Genomic DNA, 18,859 nt, shown 5'->3' with positions numbered 1-18,859 from the left:
CATTAAGCTACAGGCACCTATTATCTCACATACAGGGTTCCTGTATTTCATTAAGCTACAGGCACCTATTATCTCACATACAGGGTTCCTGTATTTCATTAAGCTACAGGCACCTATTATCTCACATACAGGGTTCCTGTATTTCATTAAGCTACAGGCACCTATTATCTCACATACAGGGTTCCTTTATTTCATTAAGACACCTATTATCTCACATACAGGGTTCCTGTATTTCATTAAGCTACAGGCACCTATTATCTCACATACAGGGTTCCTGTATTTCATTAAGCTACAGACACCTATTATCTACAGACACCTATTATCTCACATACAGGGTTCCTGTATTTCATTAAGACACCTATTATCTCACATACAGGGTTCCTGTATTTCATTAAGCTACAGACACCTATTATCTCACATACAGGGTTCCTGTATTTCATTAAGACACCTATTATCTCACATACAGGGTTCCTGTATTTCATTAAGCTACAGACACCTATTATCTCACATACAGGGTTCCTGTATTTCATTAAGCTACAGACACCTATTATCTCACATACAGGGTTCCTGTATTTCATTAAGCTACAGACACCTATTATCTCACATACAGGGTTCCTGTATTTCATTAAGCTACAGACACCTATTATCTCACATACAGGGTTCCTGTATTTCATTAAGCTACAGGCACCTATTATCTCACATACAGGGTTCCTGTATTTCATTAAGCTACAGGCACCTATTATCTCACATACAGGGTTCCTGTATTTCATTAAGCTACAGGCACCTATTATCTCACATACAGGGTTCCTGTATTTCATTAAGCTACAGGCACCTATTATCTCACATACAGGGTTCCTGTATTTCATTAAGCTACAGGCACCTATTATCTCACATACAGGGTTCCTGTATTTCATTAAGCTACAGGCACCTATTATCTCACATACAGGGTTCCTGTATTTCATTAAGCTACAGGCACCAGGCACCTATTATCTCACATACAGGGTTCCTGTATTTCATTAAGCTACAGGCACCTATTATCTCACATACAGGGTTCCTGTATTTCATTAAGCTACAGGCACCTATTATCTCACATACAGGGTTCCTGTATTTCATTAAGCTACAGACACCTATTATCTCACATACAGGGTTCCTGTATTTCATTAAGCTACAGGCACCTATTATTCTGCAATTGTATGAGACAATAAGCGGCGAAGGCCAGAGGAAATTGAATGTAGGTTTGAATGCATCTCTTGTCCTCTGTGTTGTATTTCAGCCGTTGTATTACAGCCGTAAGAGCACACTGATAAGGGTAAATGGAATGAAAGATCCTTTGTGCCGTTGGAATACCAAGGAACTCAGTGATTTGATAGAAGCTGGTTTCAATGCCATCGTTATTTGTTCCTTGTGTTCTTTGTTCCTTACACATTGTGCGTCAGATAATATACCATCATTATGTACATTAGACTCAAATCTTATCTCTATTTAATTTAACATGCTTTATTATTCTGGTTTCTTAATCCTCATCTGAAAGGACTAGATAGCATACAGATGTAGGACCTTAATTTGAACCAGTTTGCAACAGCAAGAAAAATAATGCTGCAGCAACAGGAAATGTTAATAATTATGTGGATTATAATTCATGGACATTTTTGTAGGGGTTGATACTATTATCGTGAAGGGAAAGCAAGTCTGAAATAACAAACTTTAGAAGCCTTCTTAAACTCAAAAGCACTACAAGTTGCATTTCCTGCTCTATAGGAAAATTCTCAGTAACAAACGAGTGACTAAATTAAGATCCTACATCTGTACAACGTTTAAATTGAAGAATGTCAACAAATAACTACAGTGGGGCAAAAAAGTATTTAGTCAGCCACCAATTGTGCAAGTTCTTCCACTTAAAAAGATGAGAGAGGCCTGTAATTTTCATCATAGGTACACTTCAACTATGACAGACAAAATGAGAGAAAAAAATTCCAGAAAATCACATTGTAGGATTTTTAATGAATTGGTTTGCAAATTATGGTGGAAAATAAGTATTGGTCACCTACAAACAACCACCCTCTCCCTGTAGCACACCTATAGGACAGCTCAGCCCAGGTGTTTACCCCCACCACCCTCTCCCTGGGGCACACCTATTGGACAGCTCAGCCCAGGTGTATACCCCCACCACTCTCTCCCTGGGGCACACCTATAGGACAGCTCAGCCCAGGTGTAGACCCCCACCACCCTCTCCCTGGGGCACACCTATAGGACAGCTCAGCCCAGGTGTAGCCCCCCACCACCCTCTCCCTGGGGCACACCTATAGGACAGCTCAGCCCAGGTGTAGACCCCCACCACCCTCTCCCTGGGGAACACCTATAGGACAGCTCAGCCCAGGTGTAGCCCCCCCACCACCCTCTCCCTGGGGCACACCTATAGGACAGCTCAGCCCAGGTGTAGCCCCCCACCACCCTCTCCCTGGGGCACACCTATAGGACAGCTCAGCCCAGGTGTATACTCCTATCACCCTCTCCCTGGGGCACACCTATAGGACAGCTCAGCCCAGGTGTAGACCCCCACCACCCTCTCCCTGGGGCACACCTATAGGACAGCTCAGCCCAGGTGTACACCCCACCATCCTCTCCCTGGGGCACACCTATAGGACAGCTCAGCCCAGGTTTATACCCCTATCACCCTCTCCCTGGGGCACACCTATAGGACAGCTCAGCCCAGGTGTATACCCCTATCACCCTCTCCCTGGGGCACACCTATAGGACAGCTCAGCCCAGGTGTTTACCCCTATCACCCTCTCCCTGGGGCACACCTATAGGACAGCTCAGCCCAGGTGTACACCCCACCATCCTCTCCCTGGGGCACACCTATAGGACAGCTCAGCCCAGGTGTAGCCCCCCACCACCCTCTCCCTGGGGCACACCTATAGGACAGCTCAGCCCAGGTGTAGCCCCCCACCACCCTCTCCCTGGGGCACACCTATAGGACAGCTCAGCCCAGGTGTAGACCCCCACCACCCTCTCCCTGGGGCACACCTATAGGACAGCTCAGCCCAGGTGTAGCCCCCCACCACCCTCTCCCTGGGGCACACCTATAGGACAGCTCAGCCCAGGTGTATACCCCTATCACCCTCTCTCTGGGGCACACCTATAGGACAGCTCAGCCCAGGTGTAGCCCCCCACCACCCTCTCCCTGGGGCACACCTATAGGACAGCTCAGCCCAGGTGTAGCCCCCCACCACCCTCTCCCTGGGGCACACCTATAGGACAGCTCAGCCCAGGTGTAGCCCCCCACCACCCTCTCCCTGGGGCACACCTATAGGACAGCTCAGCCCAGGTGTATACCCCTATCACCCTCTCCCTGGGGCACACCTATAGGACAGCTCAGCCCAGGTGTAGACCCCCACCACCCTCTCCCTGGGGCACACCTATAGGACAGCTCAGCCCAGGTGTAGCCCCCCACCACCCTCTCCCTTTACCAAACAATGCTCACAGTGAGGGTGGGTGACAGGGACATTAGTTAGAACTACCCAGAGGTGTAAACAGTCAGATAGAAACACAATGCAGGAGAAACAGAAGTAAATGATGTTGGATGATTATGCTTGTCACTACAGGCCTATGGAAGTACATATAAACAGACACTTGAGGGTTGTTTGCCTACATTTACCCTGCCGGCCAATATATCCACTTCCCGGTAAGGAAAATTGACCACAAAGATGTTATTTGAACAATTGTTCAACCAGTTCTGGTTTTAATCATGTCGTAATGAGGTCATTTCAACGTTGCACCACTGGGGAATACAATATCTATCATAGGTGACAGACTGGATGATCCCTGTGTGATAATATATAACATTCTACAGGAATTCATATTTTACATCTTCCAGTACAAAATATCAGCAGTTATTGTCCGCAGCCCCAGTTTGTAAATTGAATATGCCTGCTTTTTCATTTGAATAATTCTAAAATGTGAAAATTGCACTGTGCTTCTGCTGCAATATCAGTTACAGCGAGAGAAACGGGTTCTCTTCTCCACTCAGTGGCAGATAAGAAAACTAAAGCACATTCAACCAAATTCCATTTCTATTGAATCATGGGCCACACAACTCTCTGGTCTCTTGAGAATAATGAGAGTTTTTAGAAATAGATTCAGGTCCAGTAGTATTTCTACTGTCGGCTGAAAGAGTTGAAGGGACAGTGACTGTGAACCAGGGGGAAGTCAGCTGGAGGAGGATGTTAGTATAACTGGAATTAACTAAACAGAATTTGGTTTCTTGGAAACAAGCTTGTCCAAGCAAAGTAGAACTCATGCATAATTCATAACGATCTAATATATTTGTTTGTGTTTTGTTTATTCTTGTCATCAGTAATCTGTTTGTCTGAGGGTTTATGTGTAAATCAATTAATTTGTTGGTTAACATGTGTACCCAGCAAAGGGAACCAACATTCATCTGTGCAGGAAAACAATTAGAATACATGAGTGTATGTATTGTACCCCCCAATACTGACCTCTGCATCTGGTATGCGTGATCATGCATATGCCTAAATGATCATTTATCCTCATTTGGTGGAAAGGGTTGTCAATACAACAGGCATGGATGATCACAAAAAACATGATGATTAAGCAAAGGAGGAAACAAAACAAGTCTAACAAAAAATAAGTAGTTTGTCTTTCCAATAAGTTTTCCCCCTGAATACTTTCCTCCTGAATACTTTCCTCCTGAATACTTTCCTCCTGAATACTTTCCCCCTGAATACTTTCCCCCTGAATACTTTCCTCCTGAATACTTTCTCCCTGAATATTTTCCTCCTGAATACTTTCCTCCTGAATATTTCCTCCTGAATACTTTCCTCCTGAATATTTTCCTCCTGAATACTTTCCTCCTGAATATTTTCCTCCTGAATACTTTCCTCCTGAATACTTTCCTCCTGAATATTTTCCCCCTGAATATTTTCCCCCTGAATACTTTCCCCCTGAATACTTTCCCCCTGAATACTTTCCTCCTGAATACTTTCCTCCTGAATACTTTCCCCCTGAATACTTTCCCCCTGAATACTTTCCCCCTGAATACTTTCCTCCTGAATACTTTCCCCCTGAATACTTTCCCCCTGAATACTTTCCTCCTGAATACTTTCCTCCTGAATATTTTCCTCCTGAATACTATCCTCTTGAAGAGATGACATCTGTAACATTGGTAAATCACAACTCCCATAACACAGGACTGAAACCATGGCAACCAGTGCTGTCTAAAGCATGTTAAAGTCTTTGTAGCCAAGATATTTACCAAACAGAGACTAACGCTGACTAACATTTATTCTATTTTATTTTTTATTTCACCTTTATTTAACCAGGTAGGCTAGTTGAGAACAAGTTCTCATTTGCAACTGCGACCTGGCCAAGATAAAGCATAGCAGTATGAACAGACAACACAGAGTTACACATGGAGTAAGCAATTAACAAGTCAATAACACAGTAGAAAAAAAATGGGCAGTCTATATACAATGTGTGCAAAAGGCATGAGGAGGTAGGCGAATAATACAATTTTGCAGATTAACACTGGGGTGATAAATGATCAGATGGTCATGTACAGGTAGAGATATTGGTGTGCAAAAGAGCAGAAAAGTAAATAAATAAATAAAAAAAAACAGTATAAAAACAGTATGGGGATGAGGTAGGTGAAAATGGGTGGGCTATTTACCAATAGACTATGTACAGCTGCAGCGATCGGTTAGCTGCTCGGATAGCTGATGTTTGAAGTTGGTGAGGGAGATAAAAGTCTCCAACTTCAGCGATTTTTGCAGTTCGTTCCAGTCACAGGCAGCAGAGTACTGGAACGAAAGGCGGCCAAATGAGGTGTTGGCTTTAGGGATGATCAGTGAGATACACCTGCTGGAGCGTGTGCTACGGATGGGTGTTGCCATCGTGACCAGTGAACATAAGTAAGGAAGATAGACTCGGGTTTCTCCTGCTAAGGGGGAGATGCTATTCCATTTCCTGTTTGTTCTCTGCTCCACTGCATAGACAGGGCTGGATTAAGAAATCATAGGCCCAGGTCTTTGTTTTGTTTTTTACACCACACAAATACAACAAAATGAGTGGCTATTCTGACACTGACAAACTGAGATCAGTCTGGTCTTGAATTCCAACTAAAAATAGCTCAGGCCAATGAAATTAAACAACATTAAAAAGTCAAGTATTCACAGCCCTTGACTTTTTCCACATGTTGTTGTGTTACAGCCTAAATTCAAAAAGGGACATTTATATTTGATTTCACTTTTTTTGATAATAATGAAAAGCTGAAATGTCTTGAGTCAATAAGTATTCAACCCCTTTGTTATGGCCTAAATAAGTTCAGGAGTAAACATGTGCTTAACAAATCACATAATAAGTTACATGGACTCACTTTGTGTGCAATAATAGTGTTCAACATGATTTTTGACACATCTCTGTACCCCACACCTAGAATTATCTGTAAGGTCCCTCAGTCGAGCAGTGAATTTCGAACACAGATTCAACCACAAAGACCAGGGAGGTTTTCCAACCACAAAGACCAGGGAGGTTTTCCAACCACAAAGACCAGGGAGGTTTTCCAAGGCCTTGCAAAGATCATCACCTATTAGTCAGCACCTCCAAATATTTATTCATTATAATCCACATAAAATTTCAAATTTCCTGTTGCTGCAGGATTATTTTCAACCTCTAGCAAACTGGTTTAAATTAAGATCCTACATGTGTATGTCCACTATGTTCATTATTATGTATTTAGTATTTATTAGGATCCCTGTTAGCCAGTGCTAAAGCAGCAGCTACTCTTCCTGGGGTCCAGACAAAACAGGAAACATGACAGAATACAGAACATGAATAGACCAGAACATCAGAGGGACAGAACTACATACATTTAAAACAAGAACACACACTTTCATACATGGATGCCTTCATAATCATGTGATTCATACTGGACTGAATGTAAGTGCAACACACCAACATGGAAACAAGGAGGTGGGTTGCATATAGGCTGACACTTTTTTTTGGGATCGAGCCCGGGTCTGTAGTGATGCCTCTAGCACTGCAATGCAGTGCCTGAGACCCTGCGCCCCTCAGGATCCCAACTTTGTTTCGCTAAATTCCCCTGACCTGAATTAATCAACATTGTTTCTATAGTTACCACCCATAATGGGTATCCTGGGGTAAAGTATTGTTAGCTGAGATATAGACTGTAACAAGTTACACTATCACCCTTAACGGGTTCGCTGAGATATAGTGTAACTTGTTACAGTCTATCACCCTTAACGGGTTCGCTGAGATATAGTGTAACTTGTTACAGTCTATCACCCTTAACGGGTTTGCTGAGATATAGTGTAACTTGTTACAGTCTATCACCCTTAACGAGTTAGCTGAGATATAGTGTAACTTGTTACAGTCTATCACCCTTAACGAGTTAGCTGAGATATAGTGTAACTTGTTACAGTCTACCACCCATGAAGGGTTATCTGAGATATAGTGTAACTTGTTACAGTCTATCACCCTTAGGCAGGGTAGCCTAGTGGTTAGAGCATTGGACTAGTAACCGGAAGGTTGCGAGTTCAAACCCCTGAGCTGACAAGGTACAAATCTGTCATTCTGCCCCTGAACATGCAGTTAACCCACTGTTCCCAGGCCGTCATTGAAAATAAGAATGTGTTCTTAACTGACTTGACCTTTAAATAAAGGTAAAATAAAAAATAAAAAACAATTAACGAGTTAGCTGAGATATAGTGTAACTTGTTACAGTCTACCACCCATGAAGGGTTAGCTGAGATATAGTGTAACTTGTTACAGTCTACCACCCATGGAGGGTTATCTGAGGTATAGTGTAACTTGTTACAGTCTACCACCCATGGAGGGTTATCTGGGGTATAGTGTAACTTGTTACAGTCTACCACCCATGGAGGGTTATCTGAGGTATAGTGTAATGTGTTACAGTCTACCACCCATGGAGGGTTATCTGAGGTATAGTGTAACTTGTTACAGTCTACCACCCATGAAGGGTTATCTGAGGTATAGTGTAACTTGTTACAGTCTACCACCCATGGAGGGTTATCTGAGGTATAGTGTAACTTGTTACAGTCTACCACCCATGAAGGGTTATCTGAGGTATAGTGTAACTTGTTACAGTCTACCACCCATGAAGAGTTATCTGAGGTATAGTGCTCGGCTTTGGACCTGCTCATTCAATTAAGAAAGATCCACTGAATAGAAAGCCAGAATCAGATGGGAGTTTAAGGTCCTCGCTTCCCGCTGAGGCTCTCAGCTCAGCCACAGTGATCAGAGTTAACAGACGTGAACGTAGAACCCTTGATGGGGTGTAGTTTCCTCCCTCTAAAGTTTCTACTTTATGGTTTTCACCTCAGCAACTTGTCTTACATTTCCACCTTAATTCCCCTACACCACATTCACACCCAGCAGCGTTCACCAGTCACGTGTTATAGTGAATATTGAAATATAAAACATTATAGTCACTTACTCTAGGCTTATCTGCTAAATGGTATGTACTGTACTGTACGTATGCCATCTGTATAGGGTTACTATGTGCTCTGAAAACAGAAGCAGACTGCTCATCCCCTATCTAAGTGATATACCCCGAACATAACTCCTTCTCCTCCTGCTGCTCCTCTTCTTCCTCCATTTCCTCTCATCCTCCTCCTCCTCCTCCTCTCTCCTCCTCCTCCTCCTCCTCCTCCCTCCTCCTCCTCCTCCTCCCTCCTCCTCCTCCTCTCCTCTCCCTCCTCCTCCTCCTCCTCCTCCTCTCCTCCTCTCTCCTCCTCCTCCTCCTCCTCTCCTCTCCTCCTCCTCTCTCCTCCTCCTCCTCCTTCTCCTCCTGCTGCTCCTCTTCTTCCTCCATTTCCTCTCCTCTCTCCTCCTCCTCCTCCTCCTCCTCCTCCTCTCCTCCTCCTCTCTCCTCCTCCTCCTCCTCCTCCTCCTCCTCCTCCTCTTCTCTCTCACCTCAGACTCATGTTTTGAGGTGAGCGGAAAGACTAATTACATGTCAAAATATCATTGGACTAGCCAAATATAATTAGCACCAGCAGAGTTGTGTCTCCTGGATGTTAAGTACAGGACAAATGACTTTGGACACACTTAGCCAATTTCTCTCATTTGGGCCATAAGTGGAAGCTGTAAAGCGTGATGACAGTGTCAGCCATCTCAAATGTACTCCTGTGTTAGCAACCTTAAGTGAGGAGACCTTGTGCAATGTTACTGCTAAATACCTGATTAAAAGGATTTGATATCTCTTTGACTGTATCCCAAATGGCACCCTGTTCCCTATATAGTGCACTACTTTTGACCACAGCCCTATGGTCACCCTGGTGAAAAGTAGTGAATTACAATGGTTTGTGACTGTGTCCTGTGTCTTGGTTAGTGATTGTTGCCAGACTAGTAGGACTTCCAGGATGTGGAGCAGAAAGATATCAGCTTGAATAACGTTCTCATACAGTATTAGATGAGAACATTCAGTAGTGTATGAATTTCAAGGGGGATCAAACTGGGGCACAGACATTTTCAAAAATGTTTATGTGGGCCGTCTTTGATTCATTCACAGCTGTAATTGACTCACATTAAAATGAGTTGTACTCTTGTATGATGCAATTCCATTATTCAGGGTACATAAATACCTCCTATACAATCCCCTATACATATTGTAGAACGTGGAAATGGTATGTTATTTACATGTTATAAGACATCATACAGGCTTATACAGGCCTGTAACAAGTTATAAAGCATTATAGATTAAAGTAAAGTGGTACCCAAAGTACATTTCTCTACACCCCTTCAGTGTCTGAGTACACGACTTCATCCTAAATGCCACCCTATTCCCTATATAGTGCACCCTTCAGTGTCTGAGTACACAGTCATGACTAGTGTTACCCTAAAGTCGTTTGTCCACCCTTACAGTCATATTCCCTAGGAGTCATTTATAGTTCACATACAGTGGAATAGGATGCCATTGACTAGTGTTACCCTGGGTCATGAGATGTCTAGTGTTACCCTGGGTCATGTTAGGAGTCATTTTGGAGGCGTCTTCTACCCCTTACAGTCATGACAGTCAGTCATTTGACAGTAGTGTTACCCATTTGGGAGGTCATGTTAGTGAGTCATTTGGGAGGCGTCTTCTACCCCTTACAGTCATGACTAGTGTTACCCTGGGTCATGTTAGGTCTTCTACCCCTTACAGTCATTTGGAGTCGTTTGGGAGACGTCTTCTACCCCTTACAGTCATGACTAGTGTTACCCTGGGTCATGTTAGGAGTCATTTGGGAGGCGTCTTCTACCCCTTACAGTCATGACTAGTGTTACCCTGGGTCATGTTAGGAGTCATTTGGGAGCGTCTTCTACCCCTTACAGTCATGACTAGTGTTACCCTGGGTCATGTTAGGAGTCATTTGGGAGGCGTCTTCTACCCCTTACAGTCATGACTAGTGTTACCCTGGGTCATGTTAGGAGTCATTTGGGAGGCGTCTTCTACCCCTTACAGTCATGACTAGTGTTACCCTGGGTCATGTTAGGAGTCATTTGGGAGGACGTCTTCTACCCCAATTGACAGTCATGACTAGTGTTACCCTGGGTCATGTTAGGAGTCATTTGGGAGGCGTCTTCTACCCCTTACAGTCATGACTAGTGTTACCCTGGGTCATGTTAGGAGTCGTTTGGGAGACGTCTTCTACCCCTTACAGTCATGACTAGTGTTACCCTGGGTCATGTTAGGAGTCATTTGGGAGGCGTCTTCTACCCCTTACAGTCATGACTAGTGTTACCCTGGGTCATGTTACCCCTTACAGTCATGACTAGGAGTCATTTGAGAGACGTCTTCATACAGTTGACTAGTGTTACCCTGGGTCATGTTAGGAGTCATTTGGGAGACGACACAGTCATGACTAGTGTTACCCTGGGTCATGTTAGGAGTCATTTGGGAGACGTCTTCTACCCCTTACAGTCATGACTAGTGTTACCCTGGGTCATGTTAGGAGTCATTTGGGAAAGAGTCATGGACAACCTTGATGTCAGCAACATAATATTTCCCCATCTGACTGGTTGATCTATGGGGACAGATGAGCCATAACATCTGAATTCATTATATTAGTAAAATAATGATGGTTTGACTGTATCACAATAATGTGTGGGTCAGTGCACAGCTATTTGCATACTGTTGGCCATATTATGCAGATGAATCTGCTCCCACTCTCCTACACTAACTGAATCAGTTTACATTAAAACACTAACTGAATCAGTTTACATTAAAACACTAACTGAATCAGTTTACATTAAAACACTAACTGAATCAGTTTACATTAAAACACTAACTGAATCAGTTTACATTAAAACACTAACTGAATCAGTTTACATTAAAACACTAACTGAATCAGTTTACATTAAAACATTAACTGAATCAGTTTACATTAAAACACTAACTGAATCAGTTTACATTAAAACATTAACTGAATCAGTTTACATTAAAACATTAACTGAATCAGTTTACATTAAAACATTAACTGAATCAGTTTACATTAAAACACTAACTGAATCAGTTTACATTAAAACATTAACTGAATCAGTTTACATTAAAAGATGAAAAACATTAACTGAATCAGTTTACATTTAACTGAATCAGTTTACATTAAAACATTAACTGAATCAGTTTACATTAAAACACTAACTGAATCAGTTTACATTAAAACACTAACTGAATCAGTTTACATTAAAACATTAACTGAATCAGTTTACATTAAAACATTAACTGAATCAGTTTGCATTAAACATGACTGAATTTGTTCACATTTAAATATTAAATGAATCAGTTTACATTGAACATTACTGAATCAGTTTACCTTTAAACATTAACTGAATCAGTTTACATTTAAATATTAAATTAATTAGTTTACATTGAACATTACTGAATCAGTTTGCATTAGAACATTAACTGAGTCAGTTTACATTTAAACACTAACTGAATCAGTTTATATTAAAACACTAACTGAATCAGTTTGCATTAAACATTACTGAATTAGTTTACATTTAAATATGAAATTTATCAGTTTACATTTAAATATTAAATGAATCAGTTTACATTGAACATTACTGAATTAGTTTACATTTAAATATTAAATTAATTAGTTTACATTGAACATTACTGAATCAGTTTGCATTTAAACATGAACTGAATCATTTTACAATAAAACATTAACTGAATCAGTTTACATTTAAACATGAACTAAATCAGTTTACATTAAAACATTACTGAATCAGTTTACATTAAAACATTATTGAATCAGTTTACATTTACACATGAACTGAATCAGTTTACAATAAAACATTACTGAATCAGTTTACATTTAAACATTATTGAATAAGTTTACATTTAAACATGAACTGAATCAGTTTACAATAAAACATGAACTGAAACCGTTTACATTTCAACACTAACTGTTCTTTACTCAGTTATGAGTAGGCCTATCCTCCATAGAGATGACTTGACAACCTGTTGAGTGCATCCTATATGTCTTCATTGTGAAAAGCTGGTTCCCACATGTACATATATATATTTCAAATGTAACGAATTGCACATCAAAACAGCTCATTTAATTCATCTTCAATATTGGCAATTATACCCGTCCCCCGCCCTGAAGCTCGCACTCATCTCATCTCTGTGCGTGTAGTGCGCTGTGCTGGTTACAGGCTGTGAGTTTGAATACTGGTAGGCTACTTTTGTCTCTCTCTGTTATGGACAGAAAAGGGGTCAATTCGAGTGTTTGTTAGTAAGATGGAGATGTCGCCAGCAGAACCAACTTAAATCATGAAAAAAAAGTATTGACAGCATAGCTAACTAGCTAACCAGTAGATTTACATCATAATTCGCTATGATCAGCTAATAGCCACTCTTTTCCATATTTCACTCATCTGTCTCTAGTTAGTAGCTAAAGTCGTCACCAGGCTCGAATTGTTTGTTTGACAGCAAGAGAGCTGGCAGATGGACGAGATTAGTTAGTAACCTACTACTAGGAATCACTGGCATTAACTTGTTACAATAACTGAAGAATGTGCTGTAAATAGGCCAATGCTATAGAGACAGTTAGTATATTATGAATTTCGAGTTATGAATATAAATTAAGAAAGTAGATTTTTAATTTTGAGCACCTGCCCCCTCAAAGGTCTGCGTCCACTGCCCTGGTGTGTGTGTGTGTGTGTCTGTGTGCGTGCGTGTGCGTGTGCGTGTGTGTGTGTGTGTGTGTGTGAGGGGATGAGGTGAGTGATTTAATTTACTTGCCTCGTTCCTTTCTCATTAAATAGTTGTTGCTGGATGAATAATTAACTTTTCAGCCTATACATTAAAGGATGTTTATAAAAAGACTACACACATCTAGGTGTTTTTTATTTTTCATAAAATAATACCAAACAGAAATGTATTTCACATGGGACACTATCTTAAGGACTTATGTGCGAGTTTTTGTCCTGACATTCTTTGTGAAGATTGGAAGTGAGAGGGAGATTTAGGCTACTGGTAGTAAATAGACGAAACGTGCTTTCCTTTCCTCTCCTCTCTATCATTTTACCTGCTATGAGGAGGGGGACCACGGGAAACGGGCAGCTACCATCCGCGCCGTTTCCGTGGGGTGGAGTACCATTGGTTATGCAATCTTTTTTCCTGGACGGTTTTGCCTACGTTGAACAATACCAATGCTTGCGTTCGGAAATGTTTTACATGCCTTGAACAAATGAGAAAGAGCGCAACAGATATCATCCTATGAAAATATCAATCCTAGGAAAATATATCCCTATTTTGTAACCTGTGAGCCAACCTCCCCCAGCCGCTGTTGCAGCAGCAGAGAGAAACGGAGTATCAATCTCAGGCTGTCCACGGTTTCCAGGGTGAAATGTTCCCGTAGGAAGCATAACAAGCCCGCTAATTAAAATAGTTGAGGAAAACAGATCAACCGAAAAAGAAAGCGACAGTAGCCTAGTAATAATAATAGCCTAAGCATTGAGAACGGAAGAAAAGAGAACAACCAAATCGTTCCGGAAGATAACCCAGACGCGCTCAATAGGCTCTCGCCTAAAGACATAGCGGTAAAGATGATAGTTTCTCTAGAAAAACGCAGAAAATGGGATATGTAGCCTAAGGTTTTTGAAAGCAATTGTTGCGTTTAACAGCCTATAGAGCAATTTAATCAATCAGAACCACCCACGTTTGGACAGCTCCCTTCGTCCCCTCCTTTCTCTCCCTCTCTCTCCCTCTCTCAACCTTTTTTTTCCTTCTCCCGGTCGAGCTAAATGCTTTTTGTAGCCTGGCGAAATTGCGTGTTGATTCCACTTCCCTATTCGCATTGAGATTTCCGTTATTAGTTTAAACAGATTCAATGTTACACTATTAAAGGTTTCATTCGTTCAGATTTGTCCAATCCTTGTGAAAGTGAGAGAGCGCTGGAATTAATGAAACGATCGCATCTCTTCTTCTTGCAGGAACGATTCTTGGGGAACCTGGTCGAGTAAAGGATGTAAAACCGTACTAACCGATGCATCCCATACAAAATGCTTATGTGATCGTGTATCTACCTTCGCCATTTTGGCACAGCAACCAAGAGAAATAGTAAGTAGTGGGATTTTTGTTCTATTCATTTATGGATTAATGCAGAGGAGGGTGCTAGAATGTGCTTCATTGCTTTGCTTTGGTTGGAATTTCAATCGATGTGTTTGTTTCCCCATAATCAGAGGTCTTTATCTCAGTTAGTGTAGCCTATAGGTGAAGGTGAGTCTCTTTTGATGAATCTCAGTCTGGATGTGCTGTCTAGATGATTTTGATAATGTTCTGCATTGGTGAGCTTGACTGGCTTTGTGTGTGTGTGTGTGTGTGTGTGTGTGTGTGTGTGTGTGTGTGTGTTGTGTGTGTGTGTGTGTGTGTGTGTGTGTGTGTGTGTGTGTGTGTGTGTGTGTGTGTGTGTGGTTACACAGGCCAGTACATGTTGTTGACTGACTTTAGCCTACAGGTTGTGTATTGGCTCTGCTCATCAATTCATATTCAAATATTACAATTATAGATAAAGGAGTTCAATGAGAAGTGTCATGTTATCTTACAAAAGATTAGCGTCACATAATGAACTAGGTCTAATTAGATCTAGGTCTAATGTCATATTCAGTTTTTTTTATTTCAAATAATAGCTAGTCTTACGTTCCTGTTTGTTACTCATTTGTGTAACAGTTAACAGTGCCAGTGATTTGCAACATTATGTTATAAGAGGAAAATAAAAAAGGATGAGGGATCGGGCCCTCACGACTGACTGTCACGTGTGAAATCATATCTGTTGCTCAGCAGTTCCACCATTACTCAAATGTTGTGACTGGAATAGAGAAAAGTGTGATCTGTGGGAATGATAGCATTGTGTTCCTCTCTAGCAGCAGTGCACCAGGTTAATAACTCAGTGCCTTGCCCTGCCCATGTCACAATGACTGGTGGTCTGTGGGAGGGGGCTGGGAAAGAGAAGCTGTGGCGGCATCCCAAATGGCACCCTATTCCCTATTTAGTGCACAACTTTTGACCACAGCCCTATGGGCCCTGGTCAAAAGTAGGTCACTAAATAGGGAATAGGGTGCCATTTGGGACACAACCTATTTCAAGTGGAATCCTGGGAAAGGCTAGGTGTTAATTAAGAGGCAGTAACAGTAGATTAAATAAACATGGATCTTATTTGGTTGGCATTGGTAGATTGTCAACTTTATTACATTAGGAGAGGCTCCTACTCATTGCAATCTTATAAATTACTTCTGTATGTAATTCTAAGCACTATTCTATGGAGTGTGTGTGTAATTCTCAGTGGTGGGAAAAGTACCCAATTGTCATACTTGAATAAAAGATACCTTAATATAGAATTACTCAAGTAAAAGTGAAAGTCACCTAGTAAAATACTACTTGAGGAAAAGTCTAAAACTATTTGGTTTTAAATATACTTAAGTATCAAAAGTAAAAGTAAAAGTATAAATCATTTCAAATTTCTAATATTAAGGAAACCAGATGGCACAGTTTTCTTGTTTTTTTTTTATTTACGGATAGCCAGTGGTACAACATGCAGATAAAATTGACAAACAAAGCATTTGTGTTTAGTAAGTCTGTCAGATCAGAGGCAGTAGGGATGACCAGGGATGTTCTCTGTTTAGTAAGTCTGCCAGATCAGAATCAGTAGGGATGACCAGGGATGTTCTCTGTTTAGTAAGTCTGCCAGATCAGAGGCAGTAGGGAGGACCAGGGATGTTCTCTGTTTAGTAAGTCTGTCAGATCAGAGGCAGTAGGGATGACCAGGGATGTTCTCTGTTTAGTAAGTCTGCCAGATCAGAGGCAGTAGGGATGACCAGGGATGTTCTCTGTTTAGTAAGTCTGCCAGATCAGAGGCAGTAGGGCTGACCAGGGATGTTCTCTGTTTAGTAAGTCTGCCAGATCAGAGGCAGTAGGGATGACCAGGGATGTTCTCTGTTTAGTAAGTCTGCCAGATCAGAGGCAGTAGGGATGACCAGGGATGTTCTCTTGATAAGTACGTGGATTGGACCATGCTACTGTCCTGCTAAGCATTCAAAATGTAACTTGTACTTTTGGGTGTCAGGGAAAATGTATGGAGTAAAAAGTACATTATTTCTTTAGGATTGTAGTGAAGTAAAAGTAAAAGTTGTCAAAATAAATAAATAGTTAAGTACAGATACCCCCCCAAAACGACTTAAATAGTACCTTCAAGTAGTTTTACTGAAGTACTTTACACCAGTGGTAATTCTATGCTCTATTCTGTGGAATCTCTATGTAATTCTGTCACATAGCCTCTGATGTCTCTTTTAGACCATCCTCAATGTCAATCAGTGAAAATGGTCTCTTTTCTTAATAGGGACCCTCTTTTTTTCTCTCTTGATTCAATATTCATGAATATCTGATTAATACAGGGAAATATGATTACACTGTAGATTAGAGATGTATGGGGAAGGGGTCGTTTTATTAGGGATTTTATTTTATTTCGAGACGTAGAGTAGACGCTGCAATCACGATCTTGAGATGAATGGTTAGTTAAGAAAGCAACAGATTTTTTAGATGACATTAATCACCAATGCTATCAAACTCAGGATGAAGAAAGACTGCAAAGCGCACACACACACACGCACATGCACACAAACACACTGGCTCCCCTTCTCTTCCCAATTTGGTTTGTATTGGCGTTGGTGAAACCATTCAATACAGAACATCTCAAAATGGCCGACTTGTTGTGATGTTTTGATTGGTTTGTTTTACAGTTCTATTCGTGGTTTAAGATGTAATACCATCAACTGATTGGTCTATTTTCCAGTCAGTGGCTGATCATTATTTTTATTTTTTTGTACTTTTACCCCTTTATCGTGATATCCAATTGGTAGTTAGTCTTGTCCCGTCGCTGCATCTCCCCTACGGACTCATGACAGGCAAAGGTCGAGAGCCATGCATCCTCCGAAAAAACACAACCCTGCCAAGGCGCACTGCTTCTTGACACACTGCTCGCTTAACCCGGAAGTCAGCCGCACCAATGTGTCGGAGGAAACACTGTCCAGCTGGCGACCACAGTCATCTTGCAGGCACCCGGCCTGCCACAAGGAGCCACTAGATCGTGACGGGACAAGGAAATCCCGGCCGGCCAAACCCTCCCCTAACCCGGACGACGCTGGGCCAAACCTTCCCCTAACCCGGACGACGCTGGGCCAAACCCTCCCCTAACCCGGACGACGCTGGGCCAAACCCTCCCCTAACCCGGACGATGCTGGGCCAATCCCTCCCCTAACCCGGACGACGCTGGGCCAAACCCACCCCTAACCCGGACGACGCTGGGCCAAACCCTCCCCTAACCCGGACGACGCTGGGCCAAACCCACCCCTAACCCGGGCGACGCTGGGCCAAACCCTCCCCTAACCCGCACGACGCTGGGCCAAACCCTCCCCTAACCCGGACGACGCTGGGCCAATTGTGCGCCGCCTCATGGGTTTCCCGGCCACTGCCGGCAGTGACACATCCTGAGATCGAACCCGATGCAATACGGTGCAGTGCCTTAGACCGCTGCGCAACTCTGGAGGCCCTGTGGCTGATATTTTAACACCAACCCAAAGCAGCTATAAAAAGTGTTTTGATTAGTGTGTCTGAAGCTGTAGCACCAACACAAAGCAGGTGTAATATCTACTTCCTTCTGTCTCTGTCTCCTACAGACCATGGAGTACTCAGCGGTCCCCTCTGTGACTTTGATCATTGGTTGTGGTCTGTCCTGTCTCGCCTTGATCCTGTTGCTAGTGGTCTATGCTATTCTATGGAGGTGAGTACAATACAACCAGTGATGTATACACTGTAAAACCATGTTGACATGGTGAATATGAATATATGAATATATATATTCATATGAATATATGAATTGATGTACACTATATATACAAAAGTATGTGGACTCCCCCTTCAAAGTGGATTAGTGGATTCGGCTAGTTCAGCCACACCCGTTGCTGACAGGTGTATAAGCATGGCTGTGTGCTAGACTAGATGGCTAGCACACAGCCATGCAATCTCCATAGACACACATTGGCAGTAGATTGGCCTTACTGAAGAGCTCAGTGACTTGAAAAGTGGCACCGTCATAGGATGCCACTTTTCCAAGTCAGTTCGTGCTAGAGCTGCCCCACTCAACTCTAAGTGCTGTTATTGTGAAGTGGGAATGTCTAGGAGCAACAACAGCTCAGCCGCAAAGTGGTACGTCTAGGAGCAACAACGGCTCAGTCGCAAAGTGGTAGGCCACACAAGCTCAAAGAATGGGACTGATGAGTGCTGAAGCACATAGCGCGTAAAAATCTGGAGCAG

General features: G+C 42.2%; 1 protein-coding gene across 4 annotated transcripts in view; it reads left to right on the top strand.

The window, feature by feature from the left end:
- Nucleotides 1-18,859, top strand: part of adgrb3 (adhesion G protein-coupled receptor B3) — a 251,581-nt gene that overhangs the window by 106,051 nt on the left and 126,671 nt on the right. For all 4 annotated transcript variants that reach the window (XM_065023041.1, XM_065023038.1, XM_065023039.1 and 1 more), the window contains exons 15-16: nt 14,485-14,611; nt 18,223-18,326. In XM_065023041.1, coding sequence (XP_064879113.1) covers nt 14,485-14,611; nt 18,223-18,326 — 231 coding nt within the window. The remainder of the gene's footprint in view (nt 1-14,484; nt 14,612-18,222; nt 18,327-18,859) is intronic.

The sequence above is a fragment of the Oncorhynchus nerka genome, linkage group LG10 (genome assembly GCF_034236695.1).
Source record: "Oncorhynchus nerka isolate Pitt River linkage group LG10, Oner_Uvic_2.0, whole genome shotgun sequence".
Lineage (NCBI taxonomy): Eukaryota > Metazoa > Chordata > Actinopteri > Salmoniformes > Salmonidae > Oncorhynchus > Oncorhynchus nerka.
The sequence above is the reverse complement of the archived record's forward strand: the minus strand, read 5'-3'. Positions and strand labels throughout refer to the sequence as shown.